Here is an 18,351-nt window from a genome sequence, read left to right as displayed (position 1 = left end):
ACTGTGAAATACTGTACATGGTAAAATACTACAGTAGTACAGTACATGATGATGAAATAATGGTCCTGTGGCTCGCAGTTCGCGGGGAGGGGGGGTGCATTGCTGATGTCACATCTTCGAACCCCCCCGATCTAGTCTCATCAGAATGTGCGCCCGCGAGCTGACAGCCTTTCTGCACGCGTCCTCGCGCGGAAAAGAGGGGTCCGGGGACGTCACCGTCCGCTCGCGCACGCCGACTTCCCACGCATACTCTCCCCTGTGGCGGCGCAACGAGCCTGGACGTACGGCGCGTGGACACGGCGCCTCATGACGGCGAGGAAGGAGCGCGGCGGGTCGTCCGAACCCGCGTCCAGGGTGTCGCTCGTGGGGGGCAGCGCTCGCGCGCCGGGAGCCCCCGGCGCCCAACTGAGAGTGAAGTTGAAACGGAGGCGGAGGAGGCGCTGCAAGAGAAGAGGTAAAGTTTGGCACGAGATGAGGTGCGAGAAGGATTTGCTGAAGGGTCCGGTGTGCGCGCGAGAGAGAAACGGCAGAGACCCCCCGCCGGGAGTCCAGCACGCTGCTCCGACCCTCCGCACAGGGTATTCAGTCAGGGTACCCGCCCGGGTGTGGAAGTTCAGGTATCCCAGGTGTTGTGTGTTCGGATATCCGAGGTATTAACATGTTCACATTTCCAGGGTGTTCAGATCTCCAGATGTTCTGTGGGTCCAGATGTGCGTCTCCCGCGGTCAGCGTTTCTTCAGCGTGGTCCGTGTGTTCACAGCCCTACGTGACCCAAAGATAAGACGCCTTTGCCACGTTTAAACTACTTGACGCGAATGAGCGCTGCCGGGATCGGCCGTGCGTTGTTGCGCGTTCGGTCTCTTATTCCGCGCCTTGTGTGAGTTTTGCGCGCTTCTTCTGCGTTTTTTGTTCGCTTACCGTTCCTGTTTTTTCTGTACGGGTGTGTGTTGTCTGAGTGTTTAATGTGTTTTTGCCTGTACTGCGTGCGTACTGTGTGTTTATTCTAGGTTAGCCGGTGGTTTTGACACAGTGAGTGACTGTACACGAGCAGTGTGTAAACCCGGCGAACGCGGTGTGTGTCAGTACAACCCACACAGAGTGAATCTCTGTGTTTCTCCGCGGTGGATGTGGGGAGACGCACTTTAGACTCTCGTCGCAAACACACAGTAGTTACTACTTAAAATTTTCATCAATTTAATATATCGACTGAAATCAGTCTGTTTTGCAGTTAAAGTCTTATAATCGATTATAATCACGATCAATCAGCGGTTTGAGCTGTTTGGACAAATTATGCCTCACTAAAATAATCATGCGCAGTCAGTGCACAATTTAAATGCTCCCTTTTCGTCTGACTGTTGTCAGAAATAGCAGTTTTGCTAATTTATTCCTTTATATTTTATTTAGTATTATTTTACTCACACACACACACACACACACACACACACACTTAACACATTGTCTGAGCCGCTTGTCCCGTACGGGGTCGTGGGGAACCGGAGCCTAGTCCGGCCGCACAGGGCGTGGGGCTGGGACACACCCAGGGGATGCCAGTCCGTCGCAAGACACCCCAAGCTGGACTTGAACCCCAGACCCACTGGAGAGCAGACCTGGTCCAACCCACTGCACCACCGCAGCACCCCCTTATTATTTTACTACTCTCTAAATTAGAAAATAGCTGACAGCAAGACAAAGTGTCACGTGTCACTCAGGCTATTTAACAGTAAAGAATGTGGTAGAACCTTGTGTGTCCACACACTAATACTTGTTTTATCATGGAAGCCCTTGAGCAGTTCTTACAAAGATGTGAATTTACACAGAATGTCGTTTTACACACGCGGAAGGAGATGAAGGAGTCGGGAGCAGGTGAACTCTGAGGATAGAATTGAGGCTTTCATGTTTCGGTTTAAATTTGTACAATGATCTAAGTTGCATGACTGCCATAAGTTTGTGGTGCGTTTTTTTTTTTTTTTTTTTTAATTATCTCCTTAAATGGTTTAGATTGTTTTGGAAATAGTCAAAACAGACATAAAGATATTCTAGAATATTTTTGTGGTCAGACGTTATTGAAAACTGGTTAAGGGATGGGTGGATGGATTGTTTGTCCATAGTTTGAAGCAGCACAGGAAGCAGAGCAGAATTTTCACAATGCTTTCAGAAGATCTTCAAAGGTTTCAGACCATGTTTGAAATGTCTTTAGAGCATATTTAGAATATATTTAGAAAATCTGTAGGAAAACTTTAGAACGTCTTTAGAGTGCTTGTAGAACATCTGTACAGAATATGTAGAACATTTTCACTATGCCTGTAGGAATACTTATAATGTGTGAAGCAAATAGTCCTGCAAAAGATGCAGAGCCCTGGTGAAGATATAAACATAAATTACCGCATTTTATTACCTAAAGAAGCTTAGGATCAAAGGAACAGCACTAAGATCGTTCGAGTCCTACTTATCTGGCAGATCCCATCAAGTGGTCTGGTGGGGCTCCCGTTCTTCTCCTCTGTCTCTCTCAACCGGTGTCCCGCAGGGCTCGGTACTGGGTCCTTTGCTCTTCTCAATCTACACCTCCTCCCTCGGCCCAGTCATTGCCTCCCATGGATTCAAATACCACTGCAACGCTGATGATACCCAGTTCTTCCTCTCCTTTCCACCTGAAGCATCAGACATTATCACTTGCATCGCTGCCTGCCTGTTGGACATCTCTGCATGGATGTCTGATCACCACCTCCAACTCAACCTCTCCAAAACAGAGATCCTACACATCCCGGCTGACTTGTCTTCCTGTCACGATCTCTCGATCAAACTAGATAACTCACTCATTTTGCCTACCTACTTGGCTAAGAGTCTGGGAGTGACGATTGACTCCAGTTTATGAACATTGGTGCATATGGTGAAAGAAACAAACTAAGTTTACTTAAGAATCACACATCTGCAACATGCACACATTGTACATCTATCTGAGATGTACGTCACTTTGGAGAAAAGCATCTGCTAAATGAATACATGTAAATGTAAAGAAGCTGAACTCAAGGTCCATCTAACATGAACAGTAACACATTTATGGCAATTTCAACATTCAGAAAACCTTCATTCTTCAAGGAAGTGTTTGAAATGGAAATTGTGGAGCACTCTTTCTAGTAAATACACAGTTACACACATGATCATGGATCCACCCATGTATTCAAAAAGTGTGTCACAGTTCTGCTCTTGAATGGCTATATAATAAATTTTGGACAGTAGAATGTGATGTTCGTTAAGTTATTTTGCCTTTGGTGTGAAGGTCTCCCAGTGTAGGAGATCCTTTCCAAGCAACATATGCAGGAAGATGAGACTTTCCACAGTATGCTATACAGTGGCTGGAATAAGTCATTAAGGGTGATGAATGAAATTTAGCAGTTGGGAAAAATCGCTGAAATAATGCGCACATAAAATGTTCTCATAGCACCAGGTGTTGGATATGGACCTCAGAGAAGAGTTGCAGTGTGTGGGCCAGGGAAACACATCTCTCCCTAATGGGCAGGTTATCGGCTTGTGCTGATTGAGTATGACAGGAATTAACTGCAGGAAGAAGTCATGGCATCGTTTTATTTATTTTTTAATTAATTTTTAAAATTTTTTTTTTTTTTGTGAGGGGAATACTATCTGCGTTTCGGTGAGATGAAACTTCCCCAGTGACTCGTGCCCTAAACAATTGTGTAAATTTGTACGTGGCGACAGGGTGTCAGGGGGCTAATGAGAAGGAACCCGATGTGAAGTGTTCACTGGGCTGCACTTTCTGAGCAAAACAATGTTGAGCTCAGCGTTGTCGCATTAAATCAGGCAGGGGATGATCCTTCCCAACGGCCTTCGCCCCCCTCACCCTTCAAACACAATATTCACTTCATTACTTGTCTTATCGTACGAAAAGACTGCTGGCTCTGAACTATGCTAATTTACCTATATATGCAATCTTCATCTTACAAATTCAGCTGGGATCAGAAGCCGGTTCCTTATTTGTTTCGTTCGTAACTCCAAAGTCACAGTAAAAGCTTCATAATACGGACATTGATTATTTACCGGTTAGGCTCTTTTATAAATGAAAACTTTTACAACAATGACTTTTTATTGTAATATTTTGATTAGCTTCAGGCTATATTAAAACTGAAACTAATTTAAAATGATCTTATCTGCAAACACTATTGAAAGCTAATTAACTGCAGCATCACATGAACATCTGCATTCGTCACCTTGTTGTTGATCACCAGCACTGAGGGACACCAGAAAAGAGCTGTAAACACTATAGAGGTGTGTTGAATTAACTGCTGTTCAGGTGCTCTTTACTGCTATTTTTCTGCTCGGGGGATAAATACAGTTCGCATCATCTCAGCTACACACGGAAATTTTAGAAAACAGATAAGTGAGGAAAATGGCATTAGAAATAATACATAGCTGTTGGCATCTTCAAAAATCCATGACAATTTTTCAAGACAAGAAGCTGGTGCACTTTACATTACTGTAACGCCATAAACATTAAAAGCACAAACATTTAAGAAAAAGTGCAATGATTAATGTTTTCTTTCATTAGTGGGAACAACACAGTCTGTCTTGTTATTTTAATCTCCATTCATCATCTTGAAAGACTGTTGGAACTGCTGCTGTGCACTAAGATGGTTGTGTCGGCACTAATCCCCAGCAAACGCTGCCGATTATTGCATCATGCGTGTTCACCGGCAGCCCGAAAGATTTTCCCTTGATTTTGTTAGGCTCTCACGAGCAACTCTTTTTAATGGTCAAGTGAAATTGAAATGGTCAGGAAACACAAGAGGGATTATGGGTGAAAACTGGGGCAGATCTCATAAACGATGCACGGTTTTATTTTTACCGCAGTCGTTCTGTCCAGAATAAAAAATTCCTGGAGGTCAAGCTGATAATAGTCCTGCTTGCTGAGAGCAGGCCAGCGTTTCAAAGTGACTCAAGATGAACTTTTAACTTTCCTACGTGTGCCGCTTTTGTGGGATTATGCGATTCTTTTGCCATGTTTTTGCCACGTTAACTCATGACATTTTGTCGTGGTTCTGCGGCAGTATGGACCCCGCGGCATGTAAATGATGGGACGCAAACATACAATAATCGCTGGTTTACATTGCAGCAACTTCTCTTATTGAACCGGAGCACAATGCTCTATAGCTCTTATAGCCATATGTTCTGAATGATGTTAATTAATAACCAGATGTTTGTTAACTGCTTCCAAATGTAAGATGATTTGAAGCCTGTTTTGCATGGCTCTACTCAAAGCACTAAAGCTCTGTATTTACACTTATTTTAAGGGCTCGTTTTAATCACTTTTAACACTAAGCATGTTTAAACAGTCAACGTTAGTTTGTGTTAAAGTACAAAACGACAGGCCAGTTTAGATTACTCAGAAGGTGTACTGCAGGCATTCTTGTATAATCCCCATTTCTGCCATATCTGATAGTGACTGTACTTCGGCGATCCCCTCCCCAATTATTATGAGTATTATTAATAGTGTCACTGAGGAAATTAACATTCAACAGAAAATTATACTGATTTAGGTCAGTGGCCCCTAAGGGACACAAGAGAAATTTTATTTTTTGCTTGTCATGGCTCCTTCAGGGTCCATATTGTCCAGATGGGTGATGAGTCCACCTCTGGGGAAGGTTCCCCCCAGAAAAATTTGGGTTCAGTTTGCCTTGGAGCGCCCCCCCAAAGCAAGAACTTTGTGACGGCTGACCCCCTTCTAACGTTCACAGGTACAATGAATTGGAGGGTAGCAGGTGATCTTCACATGCTGCACATCGCTGTAGGAGTGAGCTTCACGAGAAATGAAACCTAGAAAGTCAGACAGGCAGGAATTTGTGGAGGTCAGTGCCAGAGAAACACCCCCTTTTTGAAATTTGTGGGTTTGTGGCCACTTTGCATGGAGGGACTAACATGTTGACACAGACACACGATTGTCAACGTGCAACTTGTCTGTCTGATACCACCGTGTTGCTGGTTCACATCCCTCAAGTACTGTGCTGCATGTAGAAGTGACATTCAAATAGCAAATACACAGGTAATCATAACGGATGGTGTTGGACTCATTTATGTAGCTGTCAGGAGATCAGGAGAGAAGTGGCTCTGGAAGAGATGGGGTTGAGGCCCTTCTTGAATGCTGGGAGGGATTCAGCAGCTCTGAGGGACATAATAATGTAACAAAAAAGAAGCAGTCATCAGTTAGCTCGGTCTTCTACAAAGATTGTAAACCCTTTATGTTAATATTTATTAATTGCTCATATTGCATCTTATTTTTCACCCTGACAAGCAGTGTGGAAATTTGTTATAATGTTTCCAATTTTTCTGTGAAGGCCTATCGAGGTTATAAATGTGAGCAAAAAATCTCATGTGCGATGTGGGCTCTGTAGACATGCAGCTCGTTCCAGTTGGCTGAAAGGAATCCTCCTCAGTCATCGTTTGCTGTTTTTCATCCTCCGTAAAAAAAGGTGCCAATGAGGGAATAAAGCTCAAACACTGAATGTTTACCGCTCCATGATGCAGGGTGGGAGGCAACCGAAATGACCACCCGAAAGGAATGGCATAACTTTGCTAATTAGCATAATTCATAATTATGCTGCAGTGGGTCCTCTTTGCTCCTGGGACCTGGCACTTAAATTGCTGCTTAAAATTCAGTGTGGAAAAACTAATTTAATGAGTCAAATGTCTCAATCACACAGCTGTGCCGGCTGCTGTGCCGGCTCCATCCGAACAAAAGGTTCTTTCAAAATGTCATTTCATTTAATAATGGGAAAAACCCGTTTTCGGACTGTTAATTTTTTAACAGTTATACGTGTGTTCAACTAAAAAATTTGCCAGCGGTTTTTCACTGGTCTTTGTCATTCATCAGTCACTGGTCATCATTGGCATTGTCATCAGTTCAGTGTTATTCTGTAGAAGAATATCGGTCTATCCGATAGTTCTTCATCAAAAATGATATGGTACAGTAATGCTGTACAGTAGAAGGAGTCTTCACTGTGGCAGCATTTTTTGATCATCCTAACATAAAAAATATCAGTTATCTGCATGTGGAGGCAGAGCCACATGTTCTGGTTCAGCCTGTCAAGCAGATATGGCAGTATTCCTGAAAGATTTTTTATATAAATGATTCCCAAAAAGAAACTTTTTTTGTGTTTCAGTTAGATGGTGCTTGAAAGTAACTGATGCCATAGTGGCTGACTGCCTCCTGCTCCAAGACACGTGGCTTTTGATGAGATAACCGCCGGCCCTCCGTATGCGGCCCCTCTTATTTACCATTCTCCTCACTTGCTCTCTTAGATAAATGTTTCCCTCTTTTGTTCCGCACAGTCGCCTGTGTCTTGGGGATCTGAAAAAAGGGCACCTCCTTTTCAACACACTCAAAAACATCTATTTTCAGTTCTCGGTTGAAGATGTTGTGCAGATCACCCGAAGTGGTTATGCAGAGTTTTTCCAGACAACCGATTTTCCATGGAGGTGCGTCGTGGGCTAAACGAAAGGGCCTTGCTGACTAAGGTGATCGCGCAAGACGACCTCACTATTATCCACTTACTCTAATAAATGAAGCGCTCTGTTGCTATGGTGCTGTGCTTCATCGCTGAAGGGGCCTATGAGGGATTACCGTTGTCTGAAAGAACTCAGAACTCTTATAATCACTTTGGCCCAATAACTGTTGGCTATTTTCTCCTCTTGCTCCGTGAATCTGGCCCCAGAATCAGCAGGACTCGCTGGCTCCCAGGATCCTCATCATGCCTGTTGATTAAGAGAAGGGCCCAGCAGACTCTGTAACAAGCTTAAAAGTTTCGCACCATCTTGTTAACATGACCTGATGGATGGGTCTCCAGGCTATTGAGATGATCTCTAACAGTGCTGGTAGATCCACCCCCCACCACTAAGCAATAACTCCACGGTGAGACTAGAGTGTGACTTGGAGGGAGCAGAAGTGAAAGCCCCTAGATTCCAGCTTACTCCATCTTTACCCATGTACCCATAATTGGTGAACTTCTGTGCCGCTGTTTGACCTGTTATCTTTACCTTAAGCTCAGATAAACTATGTGACATATGGAAGAAGGGAGTATGTAGGGGGTTTTTACATTTACATTTATCCATTTTGTTCATGTTTTTCTCCAAAGCGAAATACAGTAAGAAGGTACATACAATGATTACAGCAGGGTAATTGTACTGTATCATTAAAGGGTAAGTAGCCTGATCAAATGTGTGTGTGTCTGTGTGTGTAAATGTTTATATGTATACATATATAAAAGTAACTTATCATAGGCTTTTACCCTGAAACCTCTCAACTGACCTTTTTCAGAAGAGACCTCGAGTGTAAAAGTAGGCCTGTGAGTTTCCAGAGTAAAATAGTCACTGAGGTCTGGTGCCGAAAAAAGCACAACGCGATTTATCAAGCAGGTGTCAAACCTGATTGCTTCTTCATTGTCATGGATGCCTCTGCAGAATTAGGACATCCTTATGGAACCTAGTGTCTTATTCGAGAGAGACGAACAGACGATCATCGATTTCCCTTGACCGCCTCATGCCTCCTTGGCACCTTATGGTGGAGCCTAGCAGACTTTTTAAGTTGTAAACACGATAATTAGCCATAATCTCATTAGCTGCGTGACTGTAAAATACTGGCCAATATTTCAGCATTTGCAGATTGGTAAACACTTATGTTATACATGATGTGCTTTGTAGAGTTACACTCCGCCATCTTTGGAGGAAGGTTGGTTAATTTTGGGGGTTTGAACAGATTTACCTCCGTCGGTGCCACAGAACCGAGGACAGTGTTACTCATCCTTCTGCATGGCTGCATTAATTCAAATGGAAGACCATTGAAACGTTGCACTTGATTTCAACTTTGGGATCTCACTTGGTAGAGAACGTCAGATCGCAGCACTGTGATGTTTCAGATGTTTTCTGGCTCAATTAAATCCCGACAATCCGGAAGCGTTAGGAAAACTGTTGTGTTTTTGTGATGAAATTCGTCTAACAGCTCGAGAGTGCCTATGCTTCGGGGGGGGGGGTTGCTGAAGCTTGGAGGAATCTGATTGGCTGAAGCCGAACAGCTCTTCGGAGCGTGTCAAAGTGCAGCGACACGGAGAGGAGGCGCTGCAGGACCCCAAGTGACATTTCTCATTAGGAAGTGATAATGGGAGAGAAACAACCCCAGGACACAGTGCAGAGTGGAAAGGCAGGGTGTAGGGGCCAGAGCTCAGCTGGGGCTTTACAGCCCCGCAGTCTGGACCAGCTTCTCTGCTGGTGGCACCGATGCTTTGGAAGAAGGAGAGGAGAGGTCTCCAGGTACCGGTCCTATCACCCGATCAGCAACCTCCCCTTCCCTTTTCCCCTGGACAGGTGGGCATGCCTATGATCTCTGATATCTCTAATTTATGACTGCTATGTTGTGGATCCTCTCCCAAGATAACCCCCCCCCCGAGGAGCACTTCCTCACTTTCCTTAACTGCATGTCCAGGTCAGGGCGGTGGTGGTCCGGACGGAGCCCCATCCCCTACGCTGTTCCTAAGCTTTTAATATTTATGCGAAGGCTGTTTTTAAACTTCTGTCGTCCTGTTTGTTCAAATCATTTCACTTCGCTTTCACTCTCCCACAAGTCATCAAATTAGATCACAAGGTGAGAGCAGGTAAAACCTCAGTATAGCGACTTTTTTCCTTGCAGCTCCTTCCTGTAATTATGTTAGAGGAGTTGTGAAAAACAAGGTGTTAATATGCTGGTGCTTCAGAGCAACACCTGTTGAAATGTTTTTTTTTTAGTACTAAGTGGTTCTGCAGCTCAGACAGTTTAAGTTGACCTGTGCAGTTACTCTTATGAACAAATATTACATTTATTCATTCAGTTGATGCTTTTCTAAAAAACAACTTACAATGTTAAGGTTACAATTACACACACACACACACACACACACGCACACACACATTTTCGGAACCGCTCGTCCCATACGGGGTCGTGGGGAACCGGAGCCTACCTGGCAGCACAGGGCGTAAGGCCAGAGGGGGAGGGAACACACCCAGGACGGGACGCCAGTCTGTCGCAAGGCACCCCAAGCGGGACTCGAACCCCAGACCCACTGGAGAGCAGGACCTGGTCAAACCCACTGCGCCCCCCTATAGGTTACAATTATTTACCCATTTATGCAGCTTGGTGATTTTACTGGAGCAATTCAGGGAAAGTACCTTATTCAAGGGTACTACAGCCAGAGGTGGGGATCAACCCTCCGACTTTTGGATCCAAGGGCAGTAGCGCTAACCACTACACTACCAGCTGTCCCATGTCCTATGGTTTGCCTGTCATAGCAGATCAGAGGCAAAGGATGTAGTGAAAGCCAGGACTGCCTTTCCCAAAGTGCTGCTCGTTATTTCCGTTCATCCACCTCAGTGATCATTTTTCATCACTGTAGGTAACAGAGTTTTCTCACCACATCTCATGTAGTCTTTCCATGTCACTTTGGTCTCTGCACATCTTCAGGTCCCTGAAGAGACATAGCTTGATATAATCAAGGAGACACAGCTTCAGGTCACCAAGGAGGTACTCCAGGCAACCGCAGGGACACAGCTTCGAGGAACAAAGAAGACGCGGGTTGAGGGAACCGAGGTGTCACAGCCTGGTCTCTCACAGGCATCCAAGTCTCTGCTTTTTCATTTTTCTGGATACCTTTTTGCATCGCAGCAGTTTTTCCTTTGTCCTTTACCATGAAGCGACATGCTTCCTACAGATGCTTTTTTTCACAGGGAACCCATTTTTAGACCTAAAATGCATCTAATTAAAGGACAGTCTCACAGAAGACCAATCCCTTCGCTCCCTATGGATGAACAGTGCCCTCTGTGATGAATCAGGGCTTCTCTCGCTTTCCAGGGCTGATAAGGAAGGAGGGGATGCAGCGTCAGCCATGCGTGACGGCTTCAATTACGATGGCCAATGGACCGCCAAGCACTCGCTTACTTGAGACTTGTTCTCACCTCCTCATGGACTCTGTAAGACCTCACAGGGGCAGGGAAGTCCTAGTCCTAGCTGGGGAAGAGCACCACTGTTGCCTGGGGACTTGGTTCCATCTGGCTTTGAACCCACGATAGACTCCAGTGGCAGTGTGGCTGGAGTGAGGCGGCCAAGGACACTATAAAGAACTCCACCAAGCTTCTGAAAGCAGAATGATTCTATCCAGCAGTTGCTGTCAGCAGATTCAGGTTTTTTCCCCAGTTTTTTCATCCATTTAGTTCGTTTTTGAAAATAAACAGTACTTTAACGAGAGAGGAAGATGTCTTAATCAGGCTTGCCATAGTATTTAGGGCATCTAAAAATAAGTTGGTTCAAAATAGCTTTACTGCTATAGTATACTTGGTCAAGGTACTTGCATTTATTTATTTAGCAGAAATTTCTCTCCAAAGCAACTTCCAATGGGTACTATGTAGTGTTATCAGCCCACACACTTTATTCACCAAGATGACTTACACTGGGTCACTTATTCATACATCAGTGAAATACACTCTCTCTGTCACTAACACACTATGGGGGGGAACCTGAACAGCATCTCTTTGGACTGTGGGAGGAAACCAGAGCACCCAGGGGAAACCCACACAGACACAACAAGGAAGCTCCACAGAGATTGAGTGGGGATCAAACGCACATCCTCTCACACCATCCAGGCACTGTGAGATAGCAGCACTACTCACTGTGCCAGCGTGCCGCCCAGTGTACTTACAACGAACTTACAATGTACAAGGTACTAACCCTAAACTGATGTGGTAAAAATGATCTGGCTGTAAAAGTGGGTAAAATCAGTGTAAGACGCTGGTTGTCTAACACTGTAAGTTGTTCTGAAGGAAGTCGTCAGCCAAATATAGGGTAATTGTTGTTTTTGCTTCCATTTGTTATTGTTTGTAATTAAATATTAATTTGAATTTTTAACAATATAATGTATGTTGTTTATTTAATTTAATCTTTCTATTTAATGTTTAATAATGTTTAGCTACTTACCTTGAAGAGAGGATGTGGTGGCACAGTGGGTTTGCCCAGGTCCTGCTCTCTGGTGGGTTTGGGGTTTGAGTCCTGCTTGGGTCCCTTGCGGTGGACTGGCGTCCTGTCCTTGGTGTGTCTCCTACCTTCTGCCCTGTGTTGCCAGGTTCGGCTCCGGTTTGCCATGACCCTGCTTGGGACAAGCGGTTCCAGACAGTGCGTGTACTTACGCTGATTTACTCATTTATACAGCTGGGTAATTTGTATCAGTCCAGGGTAAGTATCTATATAATATAAAGAGGCTACAGCAGGAGGTGGTATTCAAACCCAACACCAGTACTCTATCTACTGCCCCTTTGTGACATTATTATCCCTAATATGTCAACATTATAGGCCTCAATTTACAGTGTTCTTCATAGCTTTCAGTATTTAACAGTACTGTATGATACGATGGCCCTTTAGAAACATCTATTTTGCCTGGGCTTTAATAAATTCATCCTGGATCTCGCAAAATGACCTGGAGGCCCTGGAACTGAAGTGTCAGCTGTAAACTTCACAGAGACCCTTGTTCACACTGTGTGGAAATGGAGCCCAGAAATGGCAGTCAGGAGGAGCGCGGTGATTAGCAGAGACACGGTCGGGCGATGAGAGCTCCGCAGCGTCGCAGTGTGTGTGCTGAGAGCGAGAGGAGTCGAGGCCTTGGGACCCGCAACTTTTCCTAAGCGACGAACGCGTGGCGAGACCCCCGGTCCAGAGACGGTTTCCCACTAAATCTCCCAGAGTTTGGAGCTCCGACACGCGGCTCTGCCCTCCGGGGTGCAATGCCAGCGTCTGCAGCTCTGACATCTGTTCGCTCATCCACCTTCCCCGCTGCTGGGTGAAAAAGTGAGCTGTGAAAAACGTGAGTTCGGAACGAAGCAAGCTGTGATCATTGTTGTCTTCCAGGCTTGTCACGTTCCTCTCCGTGGATGACTGCTTTTATAAATCGCATTTGATGATTTGGCTCAAAATGATTAAGGAACGCCCTGGAATGGTTGGAGTCGAACTAAAATATCAATAAAACAGTCTTACTTCCTGTAAACTGGTGGTGGTGGGGGGGGGGGGGGGGGGTCACTGTGAGGGAGACTGAAGCAAAGGTCCAGATTGCTCTGGGTGGGTCTCTCCTGAGCACTGTGAGTCTCAGGATGACTGGGGTCTTCATTCACATTTGCTTTAATGAACTGTTAAGCTTTACTTACTACTCATTGACTTGATCGTAAATCCTGCAATTGATTTTATTGTCTTTAGAGCCTAACATTCAAGTATAATAATGTAAAATTCAATGTTTTTTAAAATGAAAAATATGTATTCTGGCTGCAAGCATACAGTGGAAACTACTGATTCTGCCAGGCAGTTATTGAGGCAGCAAGTGGTGTAGTACTTACAGGTATTTTACCCAGTGTACCCAGGTTTGAATCCCATTGCTGCTGTAATACCCATGATCAAGGTACTTACCCTGAATTGATACAGTAAATACTACCCACCTGTATTAATAGGTAAATTATTGTAAGTACTACAGTGTACAAACCTACAATTGAGTCACTTTGGAGAAAAATAAATGAATAAATAACAGAGATATAATAATTGGCTACAGAAGATCAAATAAAATGTTGAGCATTTTCACAATTTCCTCCAAGTGTTCTTTAGGTTCTAGAATATTCTTAGGTTTCTGGAAGTGTTTGCGTCCTGCATGTCAGCACCACAGGCACCACACGATGTCACACGCAGTTAGTGGAAACCTGCTGCGGCCCAGAGAAGGGTGACTCGCTGTCAGCCTCACTTCCGCAGGGTTGATGCAGACACGTGCTGGCCCTGGCGCCTCGCACCTCGAGCTGGGCTGCCACGGCCCGTAACTCAGACCTTTGAAGCGAGCCCTCGGCAGGGAAGGAGGTGTTTTTGAGGGGTTGGGACAGCTCCTTTGACTCTTGGGAGACTTGGCGCTTCCACAGTCAGTGTGCTTCTTGTGCCACAGACTGCAAGGGATCAAATGAGAGGAGCTGTGCTGCCCAGTTGAAGTCAGAAAGAAACATCCAAACTGAGAAGAAGCACATTTATTCATTCATCAGACACGTTTTCTCCAAAGTGACACAAACAAAAGTGCATCAGCAGCAGATGAAGAGCTTCAGACACAGGATACACGCAGCTCGTCTGTCTGACACCACCATGTTGCTGGTTCACATCGTTCAAGTAGCTGCCTGTAGAAGTGTCATTCAAACAGCAAATAGACAAATAATCGTAGCAGATGGTGTTAGACGAATTTATGTAGCTGACAGGAGATCAGGAGAGAAATGGCCCTAAAAGAGATGGGTTTGAGACAGTTCTTGAATGCCTGGATGGATTCAGCAGCTCTGAGGGACAGAGGAAGCTCATTCCACCATACTGGGGCCAAAACCAAGAAGCAGCAGACTTCAGATAAAACGGCCAGAGGTGGAGGTGCACAGTGCTCTTTCTGGAATGCAGGGAGTGATTAGACCCTGTGCTTATGTATAGAGATGCAGATCCTTTGACTGTCTTGGAAAGCATAAGGAGAGTGTCGAACTGGATACGAGCAGCTAAAGGAAGATACATGGATACTGATGTATTTGAAGGCTGCTTTCTCCTCATCCCTTGAAGGAGGATCACAGTCATTTTCACTTTCCCGTCTCTGTTGAAACGTCCGTGGTTATTAGCATACGAAGTATCCCAGGATCCGCCTCTCGGCTCACAGGGTGGAGTCCCTCGCCCGAGACATGAAGACGCAGCTGTTTTAACCCGGTCTCGGGTGTTTGGAGCGGCGAGACTGCATCCCAAGAGCTGGACTGGTACCCGTGATGCTGTCTTTGACTCCACGTGCTTATTATTGCAAATCGAAGAACTCCCTGTTTGTGAAATCAGTCATTTCCTGAGCAATTGTTCAGCAAACAATTGCGTTTGTTTTCCCCCTATTTTATCGATTTCTGTTTTGCTCGGTGATCGAATCCTTTTGTTTTCAGAGCACAAAAACTGAACTGCAGCCATGACAGAAAACACTGCCTTTGGGCTGCAATAAATCCCACACTTCCTGCGTCAAATTGCTGGGATGCTGTCATTTTAACCTTCATTTTATCTTTGTTACCCTGCAGTGGACCAGTGTCCTGTCTGGGGTATAACCCCCGCCCCCCGGCCTTACGCCCATTGATTCCAGGATAGGCTCCGGACCCTGATCAGGACAAGCAGTTATGGAAAGTGAATGTAGGAGATTTCATGTTTGTCACGCTGTAGAAAAAAATGCAGCAAAAATATGGAGTCAAACATGATAGAAGCCGCAATGTTATTTTGAGTCCAGTGTGAGGATGGGTCAGAGGTTCGGTCCAATTCAGGTCAACATCACGGCACCATGGGGGACAGGGAACTGCAGCATTGTGAATATTAATCTCTGCTGTTCTGCCTCTTTAGCCCTTGCAGAGTGGCTCTTGGCCATCCTGGGGCAGCTCATCCTGCGGGTTCCTCCTGTACCTGCGACACTTGACCACACTAGCCTGGTTATTAATGCACAAACCTGATTTATTCTCAGAGAGAAGCGGGCCATGTGAACAGGGCGCCAGTTCATAGGCCAACATTTCCAGCATATTTCTCATTTTCTGCATTAACTTGTACCTGTTTTCTACAAATGAATATTAATGCGGACAGATATTTTCTGTAGTTGACCATCTTCGTTCAACCCTTTGAGAATTTGAGCCCAAAACCTACTCCACTTCCTTAACCAGGGCAGCATCTGCTGACCCCACATGGCTGTCCTTCAGGGGGAGAACCACACCTTCTGCATTTCCCTCATAATTCTGCATCTGTGTTTTTTTCACCGCTCGATATTCTTCCAACCCGTTTCCAGTCCTCTTTTATATTTTCCGTTAGAATTCCTTTTAACACGAATGAATAATGATTCGCTTTTCCATGAAATGCTCTTTTTTCACCTCTTCTCACGGAAGGGAAAATGCCGTGTCATTTATATTTGCAATATACAATCAGCTTAGTGGAGAAATTCAATAAAAGCAACAGGGCGAGGAGGAATCTATTATCACCAAGCTGCGTGTGTGTGTGTGTGGATGGTGGGCAGACGTTACGCAAACCGCGTTTTCATTTTCTGCACCTACGGACAGATAGCCATTAAATAGCAGCGCCTCACATCATGCAAACAGAACGGCGAAATGAACGAGGGCCATGAACGTGGTCTGTCGATGTTCCCTCCAGAGATTGGCGACTCTCGCAGCACTCAGTTATAATCGCTACACTCCCTCGTCATTCCGCCGCTGTTGTTCTTGTTTAACGTCACCGATGGCTTGTTAACGCACTGACCGGTTTCCTGAAAGCTCGACAGCCCCAAAGGAGACGGTGATGAACCGCCGAGATCTACTCGAACCCTCAAACGGATACCTTTGGGCCCAGTCCGCTACCCTTTGTTTAGTTGGCACCCCTCGGAATACGCTCCTTTTGTTCTCCCCTCTTACACACGCTGCCGAACGGGAGCCTCTTCTGAGGGGATGCATGCTGTGTGCGGAGTTCACGCTTTGACAGGGAGTATTGTTATGGTTATTGCACTGAAGTATTGTTAGAAAATTGCATCTACAGCGAGGACAAAAGAACAACATGACTAAAATCTGTTTTTCGCAAAAATGCACAACATAATTCATCGACGTGTGAGTGAGAAAGACAGAGCGACAGAGAATATTGTGCAGGAGTCCCAGTAAGCTGCCTTGTTGTGTTTGAAAAGCAGGTCACCCTTCTCATTTCACCCATTTATACAGCAGGGTAATTCTCACTGTATCACTTCAGGGAAAGTACCTTGATCATGGGTCCTACAACAGCAGGGGGATTCAGCCTTTAACTGCGAGGTGAGCGCTAAGCCACCTGCAGCTGTTCTCCAGTAAACCTTATCGGGGATTTGAGAGGTGGGATTTGAACCTTGGTCTTTCGGGTCTAACCCTACCCTCCGCTCCGCTTGCCGCCCGGCGTATAATCCCTTCGGCAAATTCTAGTTTAATATCAATAGGGTTGACAGCAAAAGACAGCCACAACAAAAATGGAAGCGTCATGACCGAATCAACTTAAGAGTTCCACTTTAAAATAATTATTCAGAAATCTGTAAAATGTTATTATGCAGGATCGTCTCGTCGACATTATTCATTCAGCGTCTGCGTCGGGGTTTCAGGCCGGTGCGATAAAGTAGATTAATCGCTGGCGGATGCGGAGTGAGGCGCAGGTAGCTGCTGCGTTCGCAGTGGTTCACGGCGGTTCACGGTGGTGTCACCCCGTAAAAAGCTCAGTGTAAGGCACTGATGGAGGGTGCCGCAACTTAATAACGTGTAACTCTCTCGCGCTTCAGCAGGATCTCACATCCAGGCTGGAAGGGAAGGAGGGATCCAACACTTTCTTTCCCTCTAATTCATCTGCGTGTTTGTGTTTGTGTTTGTGTTTGTGTGTCTGTCTGTCTTCCCTCCTAAGGCTGGGGGAAAATGCAGAAGTGTGATTGATGCTTTTGCTGGTGCAGAGTTTCTCTTTTCTCATGTTCCTTTTCGTATGAATTTCAAGCCCATGTCGTGTGGAGCTCGTTTTGTTTCTGCGCTTTTTTCTTAATTTTGCTGAAAGGTCTGATTAAATGTTCTTAATGTGCCTAGAAATGATATATCATTATCGAAGAGAAGCATCATTAATATTTCTTGCCTAATGACATTTTGGATTATAACACTGCTTGGGGTCCTCTTAATTTCCTTCTGTATACTTCATACTTTAGTGGAAAGATGAGGTTTGTATACTAAGCTACCCACAATTATTTACAATTGCAACAATATAGCAATTATTATTTACAATTACTTAGAATAATGTACATTCACGTTTATTTAGCTGACTCTTTTCTCCAAAGCGACCTGCAATCGTTTAACCGTTCTTTACCGAATTAAATAAAAGAGCAAGGTAACACACGCAGTCTTAGGTCCCCCGGATTGTCTGCACACATGTCTTTGGATTGTGGGAGGAAACCCGCACGAAAATATGGAGAATGCGCAAACTCCACGTAGACTGAGCTGGATTTGAACCTCTGTCCGAACGCACAGCCCCATAGCTGCGAGGCACCGGGGCCCACAGGCGTCGCTTTGTATCTCATGCGGACGGATTTCGACGAAACGTCAAGCTGTCGCTCGTCCAAACTGCCCCAGCGCCAGCCTACTACTTTACCTATCCCCCGAAATTCTCCCACATTCTTGCTCCATCCTGCATATGCGCCTTGTCAGAAACCTTTGGGCCTGATGCCTTCCATCATCCAGATGATGACAGCGGTGACATTTGATTCTCATTAGCAGAAATACCCACTGCTATTAAAT

At 45.2% G+C, this 18,351-nt stretch overlaps 1 protein-coding gene across 1 annotated transcript in view; it reads left to right on the top strand.

Moving 5' to 3' along the window:
- Window positions 1–244: 244 nt before the first annotated feature.
- Window positions 245–18,351, top strand: part of LOC108937572 (double-stranded RNA-specific editase B2-like) — a 57,736-nt gene continuing 39,629 nt past the window's right edge. Inside the window, exon 1 of the mRNA XM_029253622.1 lies at window positions 245–454. Within this exon, the coding sequence (XP_029109455.1) occupies window positions 307–454 (148 nt within the window). The 5' untranslated portion in view covers window positions 245–306. The remainder of the gene's footprint in view (window positions 455–18,351) is intronic.

This window comes from Scleropages formosus, chromosome 7 (assembly GCF_900964775.1).
Source record: "Scleropages formosus chromosome 7, fSclFor1.1, whole genome shotgun sequence".
Taxonomy (NCBI): domain Eukaryota; kingdom Metazoa; phylum Chordata; class Actinopteri; order Osteoglossiformes; family Osteoglossidae; genus Scleropages; species Scleropages formosus.
This window is presented reverse-complemented; position numbering and strand designations above follow the sequence as displayed.